The 22,708-nt window shown below is 66.4% G+C and overlaps 1 protein-coding gene across 3 annotated transcripts; it reads left to right on the plus strand.

Annotated features, from left to right (window-relative positions):
- The first annotated feature begins 4,671 nt into the window (after window positions 1–4,671).
- Window positions 4,672–22,497, plus strand: COL2A1 (collagen type II alpha 1 chain). 3 transcript variants are annotated; one of them, XM_037371253.1, is made up of 54 exons: window positions 4,672–4,893; window positions 7,204–7,407; window positions 8,121–8,137; window positions 8,405–8,437; window positions 8,563–8,595; window positions 8,689–8,742; window positions 8,853–8,954; window positions 9,031–9,108; window positions 9,283–9,327; window positions 9,410–9,463; window positions 9,557–9,610; window positions 9,711–9,764; window positions 9,857–9,910; window positions 9,998–10,051; window positions 10,554–10,598; window positions 10,706–10,759; window positions 10,863–10,907; window positions 11,011–11,064; window positions 11,151–11,249; window positions 11,490–11,534; window positions 12,082–12,180; window positions 12,952–13,005; window positions 13,417–13,524; window positions 13,613–13,666; window positions 13,764–13,862; window positions 14,588–14,641; window positions 14,715–14,813; window positions 14,897–14,950; window positions 15,132–15,185; window positions 15,421–15,474; window positions 15,596–15,649; window positions 15,757–15,801; window positions 16,101–16,199; window positions 16,307–16,414; window positions 16,494–16,547; window positions 16,636–16,689; window positions 16,775–16,828; window positions 16,923–16,976; window positions 17,054–17,161; window positions 17,297–17,350; window positions 17,436–17,489; window positions 17,851–18,012; window positions 18,102–18,209; window positions 18,579–18,686; window positions 18,887–18,940; window positions 19,041–19,148; window positions 19,667–19,720; window positions 19,834–19,941; window positions 20,132–20,185; window positions 20,354–20,461; window positions 20,547–20,835; window positions 20,968–21,155; window positions 21,430–21,672; window positions 21,799–22,497. In XM_037371253.1, the coding sequence occupies exons 1-54, from the start codon at window positions 4,773–4,775 to the stop codon at window positions 21,943–21,945; spliced, it is 4,497 nt and encodes a 1,498-aa protein (XP_037227150.1). In that variant the 5' UTR covers window positions 4,672–4,772; the 3' UTR covers window positions 21,946–22,497. The 3 variants fall into 3 exon arrangements, with proteins under 3 accessions (XP_037227150.1, XP_037227151.1, XP_037227152.1); XM_037371254.1 differs by having other exon boundaries at window positions 7,204–7,404; XM_037371255.1 differs by lacking the exon at window positions 7,204–7,407 and having other exon boundaries at window positions 4,673–4,893.
- The last annotated feature ends 211 nt before the right edge of the window (window positions 22,498–22,708 follow it).

Consider the following 22,708-nt stretch of genomic DNA (forward strand, 5'->3'; position numbering starts at 1 on the left):
CCATTTTGGAGGAGCCGAGCATCCCCCCACCCTGATATTAAAAATATAAAATTAAATAACAAGAAGTAAGGAGGAAAAAAAAAATTAAAAATGTCCTTTTTCTGGCGACACAGCCACAGCCAGGGAGGGGGGGACAAAGCTCCTTTCTGCTCCCCGTTCCCATGCCGGCCAGGGGAAATATTTGGGGGAAGGTCTGAGGTTAATAGGAGGTGCCAGCATCGAAAAATGGCATTTTTTTTCCCTTTTACTGAAAAATGCTCTTTTTTAAGAAAAAAATAAGGGGGGTGGAGGATGTCATCCCTGCCTGCCCCATAAAGCAAACAGCCGAGGGGGGGCTGGGGCTGGCAGGAAAGGGGGTCCTGCTGTTTGGAGGCTATTTTTATGGGATTGAGGGTATTTTGGGAGACCTGCCAAAAAAATGGGGAGAAATGGGGCAAAATGGAAGCAAAACGGGGCAAAACCCTGGGTGGTTTTGAGCCTGAAGTTCTTGTTTGAAAATAAAAAGCAAAGTTGTTATTTTGGGGGGTAGAATCAGCTGTTTGGGGGGTTCCTGGGGGGGGGCTTTGGGGGGGGGGGTGTCAGGTAAAGGGCTCTATGTGAGGGTGGGGAAGGGCAAGGCTTTGCTGGGGCGGATGATGCTGGTGGCTGGTGGCATCATGGTGGGGATGGTCCCCGTGGCTGGTGGCATAGGGGGGACACCTCCCCTGGATGGTGGTACCAGGTGTGGACAGTCCCCTGAGCTGGTGGCATCAAGGTGGGGACAATCCCGCCGGAGAGGGAGAGTGGATGGGGACAACGTCTCGTATCAGGGTAGGGACAGTCCCAGTGGCTGGTGCCACCAAGGCAGAGTGGTGGCATCAGGCTGAGATGAGCATCCTGGCTGGTGCCATCAGGGTGGTGACGACATCCCCAGCACCCACCATCAGGATGGGGACATTCTCCCGGGGGGGTGGCAGCAGGGTGGGGACAATCCCCAGGGTGGGGACATCCCTTTGGGGTGGCAGCATCAGGGCAAGAGTCATCCCTGCCCGATGACATCCCGGGCCTTGCAGTGGTGATGGCGGTGGTGATGGTGGTGGTGATGGTGGCGGTGGTGGCAGTGGTGCTGTGGTGGCAGTGGTGGCACTGGTGGTGCCAGTGGTGCAGTGGTGGCGATTGTGGTGGTGATGCCGGCGGCAATGGCATGGCCGATGGTGATGGTGGCAGCAGTGGCGGTGGTGGCACTGGTGGTGGTGATGGCGATGGTGGCAGTGGTGGCACTGGTGGTGATGGTGGCACTGGTGGCACTGGTGGCGCTGGTGGCACTGGTGGCACTGGTGGCAGCAGAGCCCCCGGGGCGGGCAGAGTTAAGCCGCTGCTCTCATTCCTTCCACTCCCGCCACACGAATTCCTGAGCTGACTTGGATGTTTCCCTGTGCTTCCCTGATCGCCTTTCCAGAGCCGAAATGGGGAAAAACCGGGAAAGTGCCTGAAGATGGGACTCGGAAAAGGGGGGACAAAATCAAAACGATGGGGTTGAGGGTTTTTTTGGGGGGGTCAGGGCTACGCAATGAGGTTTGGGTTAAAAAATTCCCAATTTTGGGCCACCTGCCCCGGCTGGGTGACACCTCAACACCCGCCCGTGCCGGGAGAACCAGCGGCTGCCAGGGATGGTGGGAACCCGCGGAGCCTCAGCCCCTTTGGGCACTTATTGTGGGGGGGGGGGTGGGATGAAAGAGACCCCGAGGAAGGTGCCCCCCACCCTGTGCCCCTCACCCGGAGCCGGGGCGCGGGGGGATGCTCCATCCATCCCTCCATCCCTCCATCCCTCCATCGCCGGGCTCTGCTGAACCGCGGAGCTGCCAGTGAGGGCGGTGGCCCCCCGAAAAGCGGGGAGGGGGCGGGGGGGGGGGCAGCCATCGCGTTGTTATTTACTCCCAGCCCCATTTTCCAGTGGAAAGCAGCGACCAGAGCCAGGTCCTGGCCCCGCTCCCGGGTGTGATCCCCGGCCAGAGCCGGCCGCCACCAAGGGCCGAGCAGGGGCTCCTCCACCTGCTCGGCAGTGGGACCCCCCCGCACCCCCCAGGATGCAGCAGCGAACGGGCTTTGCTCCTCTTACCAGCTGGGGAAACTGAGGCACGGGGGGGGCTCATGGAGCAGAGCAGGAGTGCCCCCCACCAGTACCGGGGGGGTCACCCACCACCTGCAGAGCATTTTGGGGGTGGGGGGTGGGGGGAAGAGGGGTGCAAAGCAGATTTGGGGGGGGTCTGGCTCACTCACTGTGGGGTGGGGAGGGTCAGCTGGAGCTGCCGTGTCCCCACGACAGCCTGGGGAGTTGTTTTTGGCCGAGTCGCCGGTGCCCCGCGGCAGCACCGGTAACACACGGGCTTTGTCCGCCGTGGCCTCCCGGGAGGCTCCGGGGCAGCGGGGGGCTGGGGAGGATCTGGGGGGCTGGGGAGGATCTGGGGGGCTGGGGAGGATCTGGGGGGCTAGGAAGGATCGGGGGGGGGGGGGGCAGCTGCAGCGGAGATGCCCCGTGGCTGCAGCGAGGGGTTGGCTCGGCCATGGCTCCGTGCCGACCTTCCCGCTCCGGCCGCCCCCAGCCCCAGCCTCCGCCGGGTCCATCCCGCCCTGTCTTCATCCGTCTGTCTGTCCATCCGTCCATCCCTCCATCCATCCATCCCTCTGTCCATCCATCCGTCCCTCTGTCCATCCGTCTGTCCCTCTGTCCACCCGTCCGTCCCTCCATCCCTCTGTCGGTCCGTCCCTCCATCCCTCTGTCCACCCATCCCTCCATCCCTCTGTCCATCCATCCCTCCATCCCTCTGTCCATCCATCCCTCCATCCCTCTGTCCATCCATCCCTCCATCCCTCTGTCCATCCATCCCTCTGTCCATCCATCCCTCCATCCATCTGTCCCTGCGTCCCTCCATCCCTCTGTCCATCCATCCCTCTGTCCATCCCTCCGTCCCTCCATCCATCTGTCCCTGCGTCCCTCCATCCCTCTGTCCATGCATCCCTCTGTCCATCCCTCCGTCCCTCCATCCATCCTTCCATCCGTCTCTGCCCCCAGCCCCATCCCGACCCGCTCCCCCCTTCCCAGCCTCAGCCCACCCTTTCCCAATCAGGAGATGGGGGCAGCACCCCCCCCCCCCTCCATGCCCAGTTGCAGCCCCCAGCTCCAGGGCAGGATGGAGCCCCCCCCGCCCCAGCCACTGACCCCCAATATCAGCCCCCTCCCCATTTATTTCCATGGAGTATTTGTGAGTGGCGGGTGGAAGGGGGACGGGGGGGGGGACACACTCTTGTGGGGGACCCCTTGTCAGGGACCCCCTTTCAGGTGCCGGGGGGGCACAGGGGGAGTGCGGCTGGGCCTGGGCTCACCAGCCTGGAGCTGCTGGGGCGGGGGGCAAAGCCCTTTTAAACGACCCCCCCCCCACCTGACTGCACCCAGAGCCCTCCCCATCTGGGGCTGGCCTGGGGCTGGGATGTGTCATCCGTCTCCCCCCCCCCCCATTTTGCTCTGGACCCCAGATGTCACTGGCCAAGGACAGCCACCTCACCCATCCCCAGTCCCACCCTGGTGGGGGTCCAGAGAGCCGGGGTGTGCACGTGGCAGGGGGGGCCAAGCCCCCCACTTTGGAGCTCAGCCCCCAGCTGGGAAGTGTGGGTGCCGCCCCAAGCCTACTGCAAAGACCCCACTGTGGCCCCCCCTGCTGCCTTGGGGTGCAGGGACTCCCCCGTCTTCCTGAACCCCTTCATTAGGGTCGGGGGAAGCCTGAGGGGGGCTTGGAAGGGGTCCTGCCCCTCCCTGCTCCTTGCACCCCCTGTTTAGGGGGGTGTGGGGGTCCTGGGCTCTCCAGGACGCCATGGATGGGATGGGATGGGGGGGGCTCAGTCTTGCCGGGAGCCTCTCCAGGACCCCCAGGACAGGGGGGATCTCAGTCTCCCTGGGACCCTTGACATGCGATGGGGGGGGGTCAGCTCCTTTGGGGTGGGATGTGGGATGGGGGGGGAGGTCTCAGCTGTCTGGGACCCCCAGGAATGTGTGTGGGGGTCTCAGCCCCCAGGACTCCATGGATGGGGGGAGATGGGGGGGAGCTCAGTCTTGCTGGGAGCCCCGGGATGAAGAGAGGGTCTCGCCCCTTGGGACCCCCTGGATGGGACTGGGGGTGGGGGGTGGGGGCTCACCCCCTGGGACCCCTGGCATGGAATGAAGGGGGTGTCTCGCCCCAGGATGGGATGGGATGGGATGGGATGGGAGGGGAGGGGAGGGGATGGGAGGGGGGGTTCTCACCCTGGGATAGAATGGAGGTGTCACCCGTGGGATCCCCGGGAGATGGGACGGGGGGGTGGGGTTGTCTCACCCCCGGGGTGGAATGGGGGTCTCACCCCCGCGGTCCCCGGGAGATGGCGAGGGGGGGGTATCTCACTCCTGGCATGGAATGGGGGGGTGTCTCACCCCCGGGATGGGCTGGGGGTCTCACCCAGGGATGAGATGGGGTGGGGGGGTCTCAGCCCCCGGTCGCACCCCGACCGCCGCAGCCCCCCGCACCGGCCCGGGGCTCGGGGCCGCCGGGGGTGTGCGGGGGGGGGGTGGGGGGCCCCGTCCTCGTCTCCCGCCCCCCCGCCCCGTCCCTCCCCGGCCCGGTGCCGTCCCGGAGGAGGGTCGGGGGGGCCGGCCCGGCTCGGGTTACAGGGCCCGGGGGGCCGCGCCGGGACTTATACGCGGCGGCGGGGCGGCGCGGGCACTGCTGGGCCCGCCGCACGGTGAGGGGCGCCGCCGCCTCGCCATGCCCGGCCGCCCGCTGCCGCCGCTGCGCCCGCTGCCGCTCCTGCGCCTGCTGCCGCTCCTGCTGCCGCTCCTGCTCCTGCTGCCGCCGCCGCCCGCCGCCGCGCAGGACCGCGACCTCCGTGAGTGCCCCGGGGCGGGGGCGCGGGGCAGCGCGGCGGGGGACGGCGGGGGGACAGCGTGGCACCGAGCGGGGCGGCGGGGGGGGCAGCCTGGGGGGGGCAGCCTGGGGGTGGGACACACTGGGGGCCAGCGTGGGGTGGGGGAGAAAGTTTCAGGGTAGTGGGGGGGGGGGCAGCATGGGATGGGGGGACACTGGGGGACAGCGTGGGATGGGGAGACAGCGTGGGGTGGGGGTCAGCCTGGGGTGGGGGGACAGCGTGGGGTGGGGGAGAAAGTTTCAGGGTAGTTGGGGGCACAGCCTGGGGTGGGGGGACACTGGGGGTCAGCGTGGGGTGGGGGTCAGCCTGGGGTGGGGGGACAGCATGGAATGGGGGAGAAAGTTTCAGGGTAGTTGGGGGCACAGCCTGGGGTGGGGGGACACTGGGGGACAGCGTGGGGTTGGGGGGACAGTGTGGGTTGAGGGAGAAAGTTTCAGGGTAGTGGTGGGGGGGCAGCCTGGGGTGGGGGGACACTGGGGGACAGCGTGGGGTGGGGGGGACAGCGTGGGGTGGGGGGGACAGCATGGAATGGGGGAGAAAGTTTCAGGGTAGTGGTGGGGGGACAGCCTGGGGTGGGGGGACACTGGGGGTCAGCGTGGGGTGGGGGGGACAGCGTGGAATGGCAGAGAAAGTTTCAGGGTGGTCGTGGGGGGCAGCTTGGGAAGGGGGGGGCAGCCTGGGGTGGGGAGACACTGGGGGGACAGCATGGGATAGGGGGAGAAAGTTTCAGGGTAGTGGTGGGGGGCTCAGCATGGGTTGGGGCAGACATTGGGGGACAGCCTGGGATGGGGGGGACAGTGTGGGATGGAGGGAGAAAGTTTCAGGGTAGTGGGCTGGGGGGACAGCCTGGGGTGGGGGGACAGTATGGGTTGAGGGGGACACTGGGGGACAGCATGGGATGGGAACAACAGCGTGGGGTGGGGGGAGAAGGTTTCAGGGTGGTGGTGGGGGAGGTCAGCATGGGATGGGGAGGACAGCATGAGCTGCAGGGGGGACATGTCAGGGTAGTGATGGGGGGAAAGTGCGAGTTGGGGGACACACTGGGGACAGCATGGGATGGGGGGGACAGTGTGGCACAGAGAGGGACAGCATGGGACACTGGGGGACAGTGGCATGGAAGAGGAAAGTTTCAGGGTCGTGGTGGGGGACAGCATGGGATGGGGGACACTGGGGGACAGCACGGGATAGAGGGGGGTGGGATGGAGGGGGAAAGTTTCAGGGTAGTGGGTGGGACAGCCTGGGGTGGAGGGGGACAGAGGGGACAGCCTGGGTCGGGGGGACACACAGCATTAGGACCATGGGGTACAGATGGGGCAGGGGGTGCAGCTTGGGGACAGCAGGCTGCAGGGAGGGGACAGTGAGGGACAGCTTCGGGTGTAGGAACTGGGCTGGGCAAGGGGCACAGCAGGGACACTGGGGTACTGCTGGGGGACAGTGGGGGCCAGCCCGGGGAGGTGGGGTACACCCTGGGGTAGCGGGGGACAGCCCAGGGACATGGAGGGCAGCCTGGGGACAGCAGGGTCCAGCCTGAGACACAGCGTCCTGTTGGGGACACGGGGTGCAGGACAGGGGGCACAGCCTGGGGACACCGAGGTCAAGCCCAGGGGCACAGCCTGGGGACACCGAGGAACAACCTGGGGACCCTGGGAACACCAGGGCACATCCCAGGGACCCTGGGGGCACCAGGGCATCTCCTGGGGATCCTGGGTCACACAACCTGGGGACCCTGGGGCACATTCTGGGGACCCTGGGGCACCTCCAGAGACCCTGGGGTGCGGCCTGGGGACCCAGGGGCACCTCCTGGGGACACCTGGGGACCCTGGGGCACAGCCTGGGAACATTGCCCCCCCGCACCCCTCCCCCCCCTCCCCAGACCCTGGGGACACTGGCGATGCGGTCCGTGTCCCACTGGAGGTGCGGGGTGCTACGGGGACGCACTGAGTGCCCCCAAGACAGTGGGACACCGAGTGCCATCAGGGTTCCATGGAAGGGGGACCCCCCCTGCTTGAGGCTGGACCCCCGTCGCTGAGCCACCCCCCTGCTGCTCCAGGAGTCCTTGCTTGTCCTTGTCCCCCAAGCTGAGGGGGGTTCTGCGAGGAGGGGGGGACACACAGAACGGCTGGGGTTGGCAGTGCCACCACCCCCATCCCACCCTGGCGCTGTCCCCCCCGCTGCCACCCTCCCGCACGGGGGTGGGGGGGTGGGGGGCTGCCATCCCCACCTCCTGGCCGTGTCCCCCCCGTCCCCGTCCCCCCCCCCTTGTCCCCGCAGCCGAGGCAGGCAGCTGCCTGCAGGACGGGCAGAGCTATCGCGATAAGGACGTGTGGAAGCCGGAGCCGTGCCGTATCTGCGTGTGCGACACGGGGACCGTCCTCTGCGACGAGATCATCTGCGAGGAGCTGCGGGACTGCCCCAGCCCCGAGATCCCCTTCGGAGAGTGCTGCCCCATATGCCCCACTGACCAGCCCAGCGGTTGTAATTTATTTATTCCCTCCTCTCATTAATAAATAAATTACCCGCCCATGGATGGGCTTTGGGGGGGGGGAACATCCATGGGGACCCCAGGCGAAAGGCAACTTGGCCCCCGCAAAGGGCCTCAAAAAAACTCATCCCAGGGTGAAAAAAAGTAGGTTTGTTTTTTTTTTCACCCCAAATGGCAGCGGGATTCGCAGCCCGGATGGTTTTGGGGTGTTTTTTGGAGAAGCGGCTTGGGGGTGATGCTGGGGGGTGACCGTGGCCGTGGACCCCCCAGGGCATCCTGGCAAAAGGGACATTCGGGTGGTGTTTCCGTCCCCAAAGCCACCATAATTCACCCAGAATGATGGAAAAGCGCTGCCCGCCCCCCCCCCAAAAGCTGCAACCCCAAGTCCCAAACCCCCAAAACACCCCAAGTTGCCTTTTTTAACCCTTTCCTGCCCCCTCCGGGGGGTGTGAAGGGTTGAGCACCCTCCCAGCTGCCTCCCCCCCAAGACGGCACGGCCCCACTCCCGCATGCTGCACCCCGCTTTGCCCAACCCCACCGCCCTGCTTCGGGGGAGCCCCCACACTCCTGTGCCCCCCGGTTTGGCCCCACAGCCCCCCCAGGAGCATCACCATCCCTCAGGCTGGGGACAGGGGTGCCTCGTGTCCCCCCCAGCCCATCCCCCCTCTAATTTCTCTTTATTTCTTTTTTTTTTTTCTCCCAACAGGGCAACCTGGCCCCAAGGTGAGGATGATGTGTCCCCCCCGCGGTCCTGATTTCCCAGCCCAGGGTTTTCCCCCAAAATGGGGGAGGTGGGGGGTGTCAAGGCAGGACCCCTGCACATCTCCCTGGGGCGAGTAGCCCTGGGGTTGCCACCTCCCTGGAGGGGTTGTCACTTCCTGGGGGGGGGGCGTTTATCTCTTCGGGGGGGGGGTTGTCACCTGGGAGGGGTGTGGGATTTGGGGGGGGTGATGTGCCCCCCTGTTGCTCACCCCATGCTTTGCCTTGCAGGGGCAGAAGGGCGAACCCGGTGACATTAAAGATGTAAGTGTAGGGGGTGTGCTGGGGGACCCCCAAAACGGGGGGCCCTGCCATTGCAGGGATGGCCTGGATGGGGGGGGGGGTGTCCTACACTCGTCTCACCTCACCTTTTTGTTTACCCCCCCCAGGTTGTAGGACCCCGAGGGCCGCCGGGACCGCAGGTGGGAGCACGTTTCTCCGGGCGCATTGTTGGAATATTTGTGGGAGGGGTTTGGGGGGGTTGGGGGGAGAGCTGACCCCCCCTCCTCTCGCAGGGTCCGGCAGGTGAGCAAGGACAACGAGGGGACCGTGGCGAGAAGGGGGAGAAGGTGAGAGCGTGCCCCCACCCCCGGCAAACCGCCCCCCGGCAGTGGCGGGGCGCTGCAGAGAACTGTCACGCTCGCTGCATGGGTGACCCCCCTTTCTGTCCCCGCCACAGGGCGCTCCCGGCCCCCGGGGCAGGGATGGGGAACCCGGCACCCCTGGAAATCCTGGTCCCCCCGGCCCCCCCGGCCCTCCCGGCCCCCCCGGCCTCGGTGGGGTGAGTATCGGGGGGTTTGGGGTGAAATGAGGGGATTTGGGGGTGGGCTGCGTGCTCAGCCCCCTTCCCCCCGCAGAACTTCGCGGCGCAGATGGCGGGCGGCTTTGACGAGAAGGCTGGAGGCGCGCAGATGGGCGTCATGCAGGGACCCATGGTAAGGGACCCTCCCGGGGCCAGGGACCCCCCCCCACGCCCCAGGGGGACCTGGCAGCCGGTTGCGTCTTGGGACATGGAGGAACCGGGTCACCGAGGGTGGGTCCCCATTTTGGGGGGACCCCCTGGTTTGGTGGGGGGGGTGCCCCCGTGACACTGTTGTCTCTCCCCCCAGGGCCCCATGGGACCCCGCGGCCCCCCCGGACCCTCCGGCTCTCCCGTAAGTACCAACCCCCCGCCAGGCTCGGGGGTCTCTGGGTGGGCACCCCGCCACCCCACCGATGCCACCGTATCTCTTCCAGGGTCCCCAAGGATTTCAAGGCAACCCCGGTGAGCCCGGCGAGCCCGGCGCTGCTGTGAGTGTCCCCCCTGCCCCCCCCCCCACCCCGGGCTCGGGGACATGCCACCCACCAGCTCCCACTCACCCGCTGCCTCTCTGTCCCCTTTAGGGTCCGATGGGTCCCCGGGGACCACCGGGACCTCCTGGGAAACCCGGCGATGACGTGAGTCCTTCCCCGCTCGGGCTGAGAACAGGCAGCTCATTGCAGCGGTGGCCCCGGCCAGGCGGTGACTTTATTTCCCCCCAATCTCATCTCTCTGCAGGGCGAGACTGGCAAACCTGGGAAATCTGGCGAGCGCGGCCCCCCCGGCCCCCAGGTAAGGCACCCAGGCTGGATCGGGCGCCCCTGGGGCAGAGACCCCCGTGTCACCCCTTCGCCCCCAACCCGCTTTTCTCCGCATGCTCACAGGGTGCTCGTGGCTTCCCCGGGACGCCCGGTCTCCCTGGAGTGAAAGGCCACCGGGTGAGTGTGTGCCCCCCTCCTTGCACCCCCAGTGTCCCCATCACCCGGTGGCACGGAGCGTGACCCCCCCCATCTCTTTGTCCCCAGGGTTACCCCGGCCTTGACGGTGCCAAAGGAGAGGCAGGGGCTCCTGGAGCCAAGGTAGGTGGTGGGGTGTCGGGGCGGGGGGAGGTGACCATCTCTGTGGCATCGAGGCTGGGGGGATGACAATCCCCACGGCATCAGGGCTGGTGGGGTGACCATCCCTATGGCTTTGCAGCTGGCCCGGTGACCACCACCGTGGTGTCAGGGCTGGCCAGGTGACCATCCCCGTGGTGTCGGGGTGACCATCCCCGTGATGTTTGGGCTGTTGGGGTGAACATCCCTGTAGTGTCGGGGTGACCGTCCCCATGGCATTGGGGCTGTTGGGGTGACCATCCCTATGGCATTGCAGCTGGCCCGGTGACCACCACCGTGGCGTCAGGGCTGGCCAGTGACCATCCCCGCGGCGTCGGGGCTGTTGGGGTGACCTTCCCCGTGGCATCAGGGCTGGCCAGGTGACCATCCCCCTGGTGTCGGGGTGCCCATCCCCGTGGCATTGGGGGACCATCCCCGCGGTGTCGGGGTGCTCACCCCGGGACTCACCCTCTGCCCTTCCCCGCAGGGTGAATCCGGCTCCCCCGGCGAGAACGGCTCCCCTGGCCCCATGGTGAGTCTTTGGGCTGGGGAAGGGGCAAACTGAGGCGGGGGGGTGTCGCCCACCCCCAGCCCTTCACCGGGCAAGACGGAGCCCAACGTGCTTCTGTGTCCCCCCAGGGTCCCCGTGGGCTGCCCGGAGAGAGAGGACGTCCCGGCCCCTCCGGCGCTGCGGTGAGTGTGACGCTGCCTGGGTCCCTGGTGGCACCGCGGTGGCTGGGGGGTCCCCAGCCCCCCACCGTGCCCCCCATGACGTCTTGTCACCGTCTCCCCCCAGGGTGCTCGTGGCAACGACGGCCTCCCTGGCCCAGCTGGACCCCCGGTGAGTAACGGGCTGCCGGACCCTGTGTCACCCCGTGGGGGACAGGGGGGTCCCCTGGGACCCCCCAGAGCCAGGCAGATCCTCACCCCCCTCTCGCCCCCAGGGACCTGTCGGCCCAGCCGGAGCCCCCGGCTTCCCCGGCGCCCCCGGCTCGAAGGTAAGGGGGGGGGGGGGCTGCTCCCAGCAGGGGAAACTGAGGCACAGCGCCAGCTGCACCCCCTCACCCTGTTTTTCATTCCTCAGGGTGAAGCTGGTCCCACCGGCGCGCGAGGTCCTGAGGGTGCCCAGGGCCCCCGCGGTGAATCCGGGACCCCCGGCTCCCCCGGCCCTGCTGGCGCCCCCGTAAGTGCTGTCACTTGCTGTGACACCCCCCCGGGTGGCTTGTTGCCCTGCCTGTCCCCAGGCCTGGGAGCCACAGGGATGGGGCTGATGCTGTGAGCAGGGGGGAAACGGGTCATCCTCTGCGTGGCCGTGGGGAAACTGAGGCACAGGGGGGCTGCGGACCCTCTACCCCTCCAGACCCCCCCCAAGGGGAACTGAGGCTGGGGGTGCAGAGTCGGGCTCAGCACCGTCTCCCTCTAGGGCAACCCAGGGACCGACGGCATCCCCGGCGCCAAGGGCTCGGCGGTGAGTGTTGGGGGACGGGGTCCCCAGCCCCAGGGGGCTGTGGCTTGGGAGGGGGCTGGGGCGGGGAGGAGCTGGCATCTGGGGACACTTCGGGACACATGGGGACCCTGACGTGGGGACACCAGGATGTGGGGAGGATGCTGGGGGATCGGAGGATGCGGGATGCTGGGAGATGCTGGGGGATGTGGAGGGATGCAGGGATGCTGGGGGATATGGGGGGCGTGCTGGGGGACATGGGATGACAGGGGATGCGGGATGCTGGGGGACACGGGGGATGTGGGATGCTGGTGGGCACTGGGGGGATGCTGGGGGACACTGGGGATGCGGGATGCTGGGGAATACTGTGGGGATACTGAGGGATAGGGCATGCTGGGGGACACTGGAGGGATGCTGGGGGACACTGGGGGATGCTGGGGATGCTGGGGGATGTGGGATGCTGGGGGACACTGGGGGGATGCTGGGGGACACAGAGGATGCTGGGGGAGGCGGGAGGGGACATGGGGACGCTGGGTACCGTGCCCCCCTGATGGCGGCTGGCTGCCCGCAGGGTGCCCCCGGCATCGCTGGCGCTCCAGGCTTCCCCGGACCCCGCGGCCCACCCGGACCCCAGGGTGCCACTGGCCCGCTGGGACCCAAGGGACAGACGGTAAGACCCCGGAGAGCCCCCCCGATGGGAACCAGATGTGCCCCGCCCACTACCACATGCCACGCCTGTTCCCACTGACCACGCCCATTCAACCACAGGCCACGCCCCTGCTCCCAGCCTTGCAGGTCCCCTCCCTGTCACCCTTGGGTGGCTCCTGCGTCACCCTGTCCTGGTCCCCAGAGGGGCCACCTGGGACGGGATGGGGACAGGATGGGGACGGGATGGGGATGGGGACAGGATGGAGATGGGATGGGGATGGGGATGGGGACAGAGATGGGAGGGGGACAAGGTGAGATGGGGATGGGGACAGGGATGGGATGGAGGTGGGATGAGGTGAGGATGGGGACAGGGAAGGGAACGGAGATGGGATGGGGATGCTGTGAGGGTGGGGATGGGAATGGGACGGGGACAGGGGCAGGTGAGAGGGCTGGGCTGGGGGTGAGGAAAGGGATGGGGAGAGGCTTGGGAACAGGGATAGGGTTGAGGTTGGGATCAGGAATGGGGGACAGGAAAGGGGCTGGGGACGGGGTGGGGACAGGGGTGGAGTGGGGACAGGGGAAGGTGGCAGGATGGCGACAGGGATGGGGACAGGAATGAAGGTGAGGATAAGGCTGGGTTGACGACAGGGGTGGGGATGGGGACAGGGGTGGGGATGGTGACAAGGGTGGGGACAACAAGGTGGCGGACGGAGGGATGGGGCAGGGCCCAGGGACGGGGACAGCTGTGGGGACGCTGCGGCCCCGTCCCCCAGCACCCTCTCACTCCCCCCAGGGAGAACCCGGCATCGCGGGCTTCAAAGGCGAGCAGGGACCCAAGGGCGAGACGGTGAGTCCTGGGGGGCCACATCCAGCGCCCCCGGCCGCCGGGGGTCCCGGGGCCCCTCGCTCCCCACCGGGGCCGGAGCGTCTTGTTGGCGTCTAACGAACCTCTTCCCCTAACGAGGCCCCTCGAGGGGCAGCATCCCCCCTCCCGCGGGGGAACAATAGCTGCTGTGTTCGCCCCCCCCCCCCCCGCCCCCCCCCCCCGACATTCCCCCCTCGCTTCATTAACCAGCCTCAATGTGCGGGGCCGGATCCCCGCCGGTCCCCGGCGCCAGCGGGACACGTGGCACGGCGAGGGGCTCGCCCGGCACCCCTGGGGTCTGTGGTTTGGGGGGGGGCAGAGGATGCAGGCAGGGCTCCCCCAGGGTGCAGGGGGAGAAGGCTCCTGGTGACCCCTTTTCTTCCTCATCCTCAGGGACCCGCGGGACCCCAAGGTGCCCCCGGGCCGGCTGGTGAGGAAGGCAAGCGAGGAGCCCGCGGTGAACCCGGTGCTGCTGGCCCCGTGGGACCACCTGGAGAGAGGGTGTGTGGCCCCCCCTGCACCCCCCAGTGAGGTGCTGCCCCCCGAAACCTCCCCCCACTTCACTCCTCCTCCTCCTCTTCCTCCGCAGGGTGCTCCTGGCAATCGCGGCTTCCCCGGGCAGGACGGGCTGGCTGGACCCAAGGTGGGACGTCAGGGTCATGGGGTGGGGGGGACCCAGGGGGGTGATGCCCCCCTGAACCCCCAGACTCACCCCTTCTCCCCCCTCCCACCCCGCACAGGGTGCTCCAGGCGAGCGCGGCCCCGCTGGCCTCGCAGGTCCCAAGGGAGCCACCGGTGACCCCGGCCGCCCTGGCGAGCCTGGGCTGCCCGGAGCCAGGGTGAGACACCCCTGCGGGGGCACAGGGGGGCTGCTCGGGGGGCTCCCTGCTGCACCGGGGGGGCTCGAATGGGGCTGGACCACACAGGCACAGCGGGGATGCTGGTGGGAGCAGCAGGGAGGCTCTGTGGGGTTGACAAGGTGCTTTTGGGGTTAGTTAGGACGCTTTTGGGGTCGACAAGGTGCTTTTGGGGACAATAAACTGCTTTTGGGGCTGGTTAAGGTGCTTTTGGGGTTGGCCAAGATGCTCTTTGGCATTAGGATGCTCTTTGGGGTTGGTTCAGTTGGGCTTCGGTGCAAATGAAGTTCCTTGGGGTTAGTTAAGATGCTCTTTGCTTGTTCAGATGTTCTTTGCGCTTATCAAAGATGCATGTGGGGTTACTGAAGGTGCAATCTGGGATTAGCAAAGATGCTCCTTGGTGCTAATTAAGTTCCTCAGCGTTAGTTAAGATGTATTTAGGGTTAGTGAAGATGCTCCTTGGGGTTAAGATACTTACTTGGTGCTAATTACGATGCTCTTTGGGGTTAGCGAAGGTGCATTTGGGGTTAGCAAAGGTGCTCTTTGGGGTTCACCACCACGGGCAGGGGGTTAGGCAGACCCCTCTGCGCCTCCTCTGTGAGCCCCAGGCCCAGAGCAGGGGCTGAGAGTCAAGCAGGATGGGGTGCCCAGCACCCCCCACCTCGGTGCTGGCCCCCACAGCCCCCCATTGCTTCCCTCCGCTGCAGGGTCTCACCGGCCGCCCAGGCGACGCTGGTCCTCAAGGCAAAGTTGGCCCAACGGTAAGTGATGCTGCACAGGGGGTCGGGGGGCTGGGGGATGGCGCAGCCCCCGCTGATGTCCCCCTCCCCGCAGGGTGCTCCCGGCGAGGACGGCCGCCCTGGCCCCCCCGGCCCGCAGGGTGCTCGAGGCCAGCCTGGCGTGATGGGTTTCCCTGGTCCCAAGGGTGCTAACGTGAGTATGGGCCAGTTTGTAGCCGAAACGGGGCTGCAGCCTGGGCACGGGGCCCACTGCCACCCCCTCCCCCCTCTCTCTAGGGCGAGCCTGGAAAAGCCGGCGAGAAGGGGCTGCCCGGCGCCCCGGGGCTGCGGGTGAGTTGTTATCCCTCTCTTGCCACCCCCCCAAAAGCCCACCTTGGGGTCGCTCTGGCCTCGCAGTCTGCTGAGGCACCTGCAGGCTCCAAGTGGGGAAACTGAGGCACGGGGGCCGGAGGGTGAAGCGGGGTCGGCAGCGTCGCGCCTGGTGCTCAGCGGTGGGTTTTCTCCTCCGTAGGGTCTTCCCGGCAAGGACGGCGAGACGGGAGCTGCCGGCCCCCCGGGACCTGCCGTGAGTGTCCAGCCTGGTTCCCCCAGAGCCAAAACCCACTTGAAATTTGTGTGTGGGGGGGTGTGTCGGGGGTTGTAGCCCCCCTGGATCTGGGCAAAGGATAAGCCAGGTCTGCTGGGATGGAGCCTCTGCGCCCCCCAGCCCTCGCAGCAGATTCCCCCCGTGATTCTGGCTCTGCCCAGAACCCTGGGGTGGGGGAAGCCCACGGGGTCCTTCACCACCGTCCTTCCCACAGGGTCCCGCGGGCGAGAGGGGAGAGCAAGGAGCCCCCGGCCCCTCTGGCTTCCAGGTGAGCACATGGGGGGCGGTTTGTGGTGCCAGGGTGGGGGTGATGCTCGTGGGTGACCCTGAGTCCCCATCCCTGGGGGTCTCGCTGCTGCCGTGCTCACGCCGCTGCTTTCCCCCCCCAGGGGCTGCCCGGGCCACCAGGTCCCCCTGGAGAGAGCGGCAAACCCGGAGATCAGGTGAGACCCCATATTTCCCTCCTCTCAGGCATCCTCCAGCTGCAACAGGGGGGTCAGGACCCCAGCGGCCCCTGGGGCTGACCCCCAACTCTTTCCCTCCGCCACAGGGTGTTCCTGGAGAAGCTGGTGCCCCCGGTCTCGTTGGTCCCAGAGTAAGTGTCACCTGTCCTCCCGGCCGCAGGGACAGGATGCCTCTCCCTGTCCCGTGGGGGGGGTTTGGGGGGCTCAAGGTGGTTGGCAGGGCCTGGCTGCCCTCACCCAGGGCCATTGCCTGCCCCAGTCCTGGTGGCTCAGCCTCTGCTGCAGCCCATCCCCTCTTCTCCCAGTACATCCCAGTCCCCTCCGGGCAGTGTGGGATGGGTGCTGTGCCCACTGTCCCTGGGGACACCCATGCAGGGGACATTGTGACCCTCACCATGGCCTCGTCCTAACGCTGTTCCCCCCACCCCAGGGTGAACGCGGCTTCCCCGGTGAGCGTGGCTCTCCTGGCGCCCAAGGGCTGCAAGGTCCCCGTGGGCTCCCCGGCACACCGGGCACTGACGGACCCAAGGTGGGTGACAAGGAGGGACACGGCTCCGTGGCTCAGTGCCACCAGCAAAGCTGTGACACTGGGGGTCACACTGGCACCCCAATAACTGCACCTTCACTCTGCTTTAGGGTGCCACCGGACCAGCTGGCCCCAACGGCGCCCAGGGCCCCCCCGGGCTGCAGGGGATGCCCGGTGAGAGAGGAGCCGCCGGCATTGCTGGTCCCAAGGGGGACCGGGTAAGTGATGGGTGCTGGAGGTGTCCTGAGCGGTGTCAGGGCTCAGCTCGGCTCACACCACCTCCATCTCGCCTTGCAGGGAGACGTCGGAGAGAAGGGCCCTGAGGGAGCCCCTGGAAAGGACGGCGCACGCGTAAGTGGGACCACGGGGACACGGTGGGTGTGGGGTGGCCGGGGGGGGATGCTCATGGTGACCTCATCCTCATCTGTCTCCTCTGTAGGGTCTGACAGGTCCCATCGGTCCCCCCGGCCCCGCTGGCCCCAACGGCGAGAAGGTGAGAGCCCGGGGAGCCCCTTGGCTGCTCCCAACCGAGGGGGGTTCCGTGGACACCCCCCAACTCTCCATCCTTCCTTTTCCAGGGTGAATCGGGACCTCCTGGTCCATCCGGTGCTGCCGGTGCCCGCGGTGCCCCCGTAAGTGCCACCCCTGCAGCCCCCCGGGTGCCGGCGGTGCCCCCGCTGGCCTCGCTCCCCCTGTCCCCCCATTTAACTCCCACCTCCCCCACAGGGCGAGCGCGGTGAGCCTGGTGCCCCCGGTCCCGCCGGATTTGCCGGACCCCCGGTGAGTATTTGGCCCCGCGCCCCCCCAGCACGGCTCCAGCGGCAGCACAGCCTGCTCACGGCCGCTGCTCCCCGCAGGGTGCCGACGGGCAACCTGGTGCCAAAGGCGAGCAAGGAGAGCCCGGCCAGAAGGGTGACGCCGGCGCTCCGGGTCCCCAAGGTCCCTCCGGCGCACCTGGCCCACAGGTGGGTACAGTCGGGACCCCCGCAAAGGGGGATGAACCCCGCGGGGGTCCCAATTCCTGAGCAATCTGGGGCATCGCCTGGAGCAGGTTGCAGCCCCCCCGCCGTGTTTCTAACCCGTTTTACTCCTTTCCCCAGGGTCCAACTGGTGTAACTGGTCCCAAAGGAGCCCGGGGTGCTCAGGGCCCCCCTGTGAGTATGGAGGGGTGGGATGCAGGAGGGGGCACTGGAGGGAGCGGGGCAGCATCTGAGCCGCCTTTCCCCTCTCCTTCCACAGGGAGCCACTGGATTCCCCGGCGCTGCCGGCCGCGTGGGACCACCTGGCCCTAACGTGAGTTGGGGGGCAGCCAGGATCGCTCGGGGGCAGCTGGGATCACTGGGGAGAAGCCAGGATCACTCGGGGGCAGCTGGGATCACTTAGAGGGCAGCTGGAATTGCTTGGGGGGCAGCTGGGTTCACCCGGGAGCAGCCGGGATTGCTCAGCCCCGGGGCTGGGGGCTCAGAAGATGCTGGTTGTGCCGGGGCCAAGCAGCGGAGGGTCCCCGCTAACAGCCCCCAGCAGCTCACCAGCCCCTAAAAGGGGCTTCTCTGGGGGTCTTCAAGCCCCGGAGCCCCGGCTGGCACCAGGATGCGGGCGATGAAGGTGGAGGAGCCCCCCCCGTTTGCACTAACCCCGTCTTGTCCCCCCGCAGGGTAACCCAGGCCCCCCCGGTCCCCCCGGCTCCGCTGGCAAAGATGGTCCCAAGGGTGCTCGTGGCGACGCCGGTCCCCCGGGCCGTGCTGGTGACCCCGGTCTCCAAGGCCCCGCCGGTCCCCCTGGCGAGAAGGGCGAACCCGGCGAGGACGGCCCCGCCGTACGTGTTCTGGGGGTCACCTCCCTCCACGCTCCTCCAGTGCTGTGCCACCCCCCCGTGGGTCTGACCCCACCTCTGCCTCCCCGCAGGGTCCTGATGGTCCCCCAGGTCCCCAGGGCTTGGCAGGACAGCGTGGCATCGTCGGTCTGCCTGGACAGCGCGGCGAGAGAGGCTTCCCGGGGCTGCCTGGGCCCTCGGTGAGTCGGGACCCCCAGGCTCAGCCCTCCCGGTGCCCCTCCGCGGGCTGTCGGGGAGGCCGTTTGCCTTCCCCGAGCTCAGCACCCTGAGGTTGGGAGCTTTGAAGCACGGGGGGCAGCTCGGGGGCTGCAACGAGCTGCTCATGGGGACGGCAGCCCCCCAGGTGCAGGTCAGGCGCCCCAGGGACCCCCGTCCTGGGTGCAGTTTGGGGTTTTGCAAAGCCACCAGGATGCCGGTGGCATCGGGGCTGGGCGATAACTGGGGTGAGGTGGGCACGGGGGTCTGGGAGCCTTAAAGTGCGGCTGCTGCTGGGTGAAGGGATGCGCTGGGACCCCTCACTCACACCTGTTGTCTTCTCCCTTCATTAGGGCGAACCTGGAAAACAAGGAGCACCCGGCTCTGCAGGTGACCGAGGGCCCCCTGGCCCTGTGGGTCCCCCCGGTCTGACGGGTCCTGCCGGTGAACCTGGGCGCGAGGTAGGTGGGACCCCGGGTCCCAGTGTGACCCCGACGGCAGTGCTGGGCATCGCTGGTCCCGTGGCTGGGGGGCCTGGCACTTAACTCGGCTCCTGGCAATCGCCGGCACCTTTTCACTGACGGTTTTTGCTTTGAGAGGGGGGTTCATGCGTGCCCTGCTCCCTCCGAAGGTCAAGACTTAATTTCTCCCCTTCTCCCAGGGTAACCCTGGCTCTGACGGACCCCCGGGCAGGGACGGCGCGGCCGGCGTGAAGGTGAGCGTGCCCACGCACCTCCCCCGGCGCTCACTGTCTGTGCGCCCCCTCATCTGGCCAAACCCCCCGTGGGTCTCACCACCCCCTTGTCTCGGCACAGGGTGATCGTGGCGAGACCGGTCCCGTGGGTGCCCCCGGTGCTCCCGGTGCCCCCGGCGCTCCTGGCCCCGTCGGTCCCACTGGGAAACAAGGAGACAGAGGCGAGACGGTGAGTGCCGGCGCATGGGCGAGGGAGACGGCTCGTTGGGTTTGAGGTCTTGTTAGGGGAGACAGGAACCACCCTGAGTGCAGATAAATGAAGAAATAGCAGAGCCCCTCCAGGAGCAATTAGCTACTCGGAGTAATTGGGAGAGCCAGGCAGGTGCCGTTAGCTGCTGTCGCTAATTTGGCGGCGCCTTGAGTGCCGTTACCCGCTCCGAGCATCTTCCCCGGGATTCATGAGCACCAGGAGCCCAGTTCAGGCTCTGCCTGCGCACAGGCGCTGGCCGGGGAGCCGTTGGCACTGGGAGCCTTAACCGGGCCGGTTTGTTTGCAAGGGTCGTTACTCGGTGCTGATGCTCCACCTGAGAGTATTTAAAGATGCTGTTCGGCGCCGCAGCTGCTGGTCCCTGGTGCTGCGAGCAGGGCAGCTGGCAGGCGGCGGGGTGGTACGGGCACCCCCAAAGGCACAGGGCGCCCCCCCCAGCACCCTGCGCTCCTTTTGACTCCCCTCTTTTCTCTCTGCAGGGTGCACAAGGTCCCATGGGTCCCTCCGGTCCTGCTGGCGCTCGAGGCATGCCGGTGAGCAATGCTGGGTCTGTCGGAGCGTCCCCAGCGCAGCGCACGGTGTCCTGCGGCTTGTTGGGCAGGGGTCTGCCACCCTGAGCCCAGCACGTCCCCTTCCCCCCTTCCAGGGTCCCCAGGGGCCTCGTGGTGACAAGGGTGAGACGGGAGAGGCTGGAGAGAGAGGGCTGAAGGGCCACCGTGGCTTCACCGGGCTGCAGGGTCTTCCCGGACCACCCGTAAGTGTTATTTTTGGGACTCCAGCACTCAGCACCCCCCCAGCATCTCACTGCAGAGCTGGATGCGGCTCCTTCCGGGGGGCTGCGGCTGCGGGCAGAGCCCCAAGCCCAGGCAAAGGCTTTGCTAGGGCTGACCACCCCTCGACGCCGGCCGCGGAGCTGTGACCACCCACTCTCGCTTCCTCCTTAGGGTCCTTCTGGAGACCAAGGCGCTGCTGGCCCCGCGGGTCCCTCCGGTCCCAGGGTACGTCCTGCCCGTGGCACCTGGGGAGACGGGAGGAGAAGGAGGCGCCTCCGTCCTCGAGCCCCGCCGCCGGCCTCGCTGGCCGATGGCAGGAGCCAGCAGCTCCCCAGCACCGTCCCTGCCACCTTGCCACGACCTGACGCCCCCCCCCATGGGGCTCTCTCCTAGGGTCCCCCTGGCCCCGTTGGCCCCTCCGGCAAAGACGGCTCCAACGGCATGCCCGGCCCCATCGGTCCCCCCGGCCCCCGCGGACGAAGCGGCGAACCAGGTCCTGCGGTGAGTGAAAACGCTGTCAGTGGTGGGGCAGGGGAGTCCAGCTGTCAGCACAGCCCATCAGCGTCGCATCTCCTCCCTCCTGTAGGGTCCTCCTGGAAACCCGGGTCCCCCCGGTCCTCCCGGCCCCCCGGGCACTGGCATCGACATGTCGGCTTTCGCCGGGCTGGGTCAGACGGAGAAGGGTCCCGACCCCATCCGCTACATGCGGGCGGACGAGGCCGCCGGCAGCCTCCGGCAGCACGACGTGGAGGTGGACGCCACCCTCAAGTCCCTCAACAACCAGATCGAGAGCATCCGCAGCCCTGAGGGCTCCAAGAAGAACCCGGCCAGGACCTGCCGCGACATCAAGCTCTGCCATCCCGAGTGGAAGAGCGGTAGGAGCCCCCATCCCGCCTCCTGCCCTCCCCTCCTCCCCCCCAGCCCAGGAGGACAGCAAGGTCCGTGATGCCTTTTGCTCCAACCTCCCAAACCTCGTGTTCTCACACCGTTCACCCTCCCCACCGCAGGAGACTACTGGATCGACCCGAACCAGGGCTGCACCTTGGACGCCATCAAAGTTTTCTGCAACATGGAAACGGGTGAGACCTGCGTCTACCCCAACCCCAGCAGCATCCCCAAGAAGAACTGGTGGACCAGCAAGACCAAAGACAAGAAGCACGTCTGGTTTGCAGAGACCATCAACGGCGGTTTCCATGTAAGCGTCCCCCCGGGCTGGTGCTCTGGAACGGGAACGGGAGTGGAGGTTGAGCGGGGAAAGGTGCTGGGTGTCCAGTTGGAGGGCTGGGATGTCCACGCTGATGGATGTTACAGGAGGGACCGGCTGTGTTGGAGGCCTGGAGGTGGGTCAGTTGGGCTGGGATTTTTGCAGGCAGCTGGGAACGTGAAGCCTGGAAGCCCCCCCAAAAGGCGGCTGGAAATAGGGTTGTTGCGACCCCCGTAGGCTTCACCGTCTTGCCTCTTCCCCCCAGTTCAGCTACGGCGATGAGGACCTGGCTCCCAACACCGCCAACATCCAGATGACCTTCCTGCGCCTCCTGTCCACCGAGGGCTCCCAGAACGTCACTTACCACTGCAAGAACAGCATCGCCTACATGGACGAGGAGACAGGCAACCTGAAGAAGGCCATCCTCATCCAGGGCTCCAACGACGTGGAGATCAGAGCCGAGGGCAACAGCAGGTTCACGTACAGCGTCCTGGAGGACGGCTGCACGGTGAGTCCGTGGGTGCCTGCGGGGAAGACGTAGGTGATGAGTTGGGGTTCGACCCCTGAGGTTGCTGCTGGTTTGGGGGGGGCTCGGGAGCATCTCGTAACGCCCCTCCTCTTCTTTCCTGCCCAGAAACACACTGGCAAGTGGGGCAAGACAGTCATCGAGTACCGGTCGCAGAAGACCTCGCGCCTGCCCATTGTAGATATTGCACCTATGGACATTGGTGGAGCCGATCAGGAGTTTGGTGTGGATATTGGCCCAGTCTGCTTCTTGTAAAAATAATTGTTTTATTTGTGTGTGTGTTTGTTGTTGTTGTTTGTTGGGTTTTGTTTTGTTTTGTTTTTTTTTAAAAAAATCCAGCCCAATACTATAAAACTAAAAAAACCCAAACTGCCCAAGCCCCCCAAGGACCTGAGTACTTCCCCATTGCTCGTATGACTTCTGCACTGAATGGCTGCGACGACCTCTCGAGTCACGCCGTCCGTCGGGGACCACCGCCTCTTTTCAGCGCCGGCCGGGCAGGCTGCGAAATCAGAAAACCCACGGTCTTATTTATTTATTCTCTTCCCGTAAGACCTATTTTTTAGGTCAGGTGGAGGTGGGAATCTAACTGGCAGGTACGATGGCCCTTCCCTGCAAAAGGGATCTCACAAATCCAGGTATCACAAATCCCCTCCCGCCCCCCTCCCTCCCCCTCTGTATCACCAGCAGGAGTGCTAATGTATAATACGATAAAAAAAAAAAAATGGTGCTATTCTTGTAAAACAAGTCTGTATTTTTTAACATCCGTTGATACAAAAAACAAAAAAAAAAAACTTTTGGTGGAAAGTAGAAGTCGATCTGGGCTTTGCTTTTGTCGCTCTCCGGAGGCGGTTGCTGCGGTCTCGCTCCCTTCTCCGCGTCTCTCAGCCATGATAAAGGAAGGGTTTGGGTCAAATCTGCAGCTTTTCTGGGTTGAGGCTACCTCATGCTAAGGGAAAAAAAAAAACCCCAAACATATCAATTCCTCAAAAAGGCAAAAAAAAAGGGAGGGGAAAGC

This window comes from Falco rusticolus, chromosome 19, assembly GCF_015220075.1.
Source record: "Falco rusticolus isolate bFalRus1 chromosome 19, bFalRus1.pri, whole genome shotgun sequence".
NCBI lineage: Eukaryota > Metazoa > Chordata > Aves > Falconiformes > Falconidae > Falco > Falco rusticolus.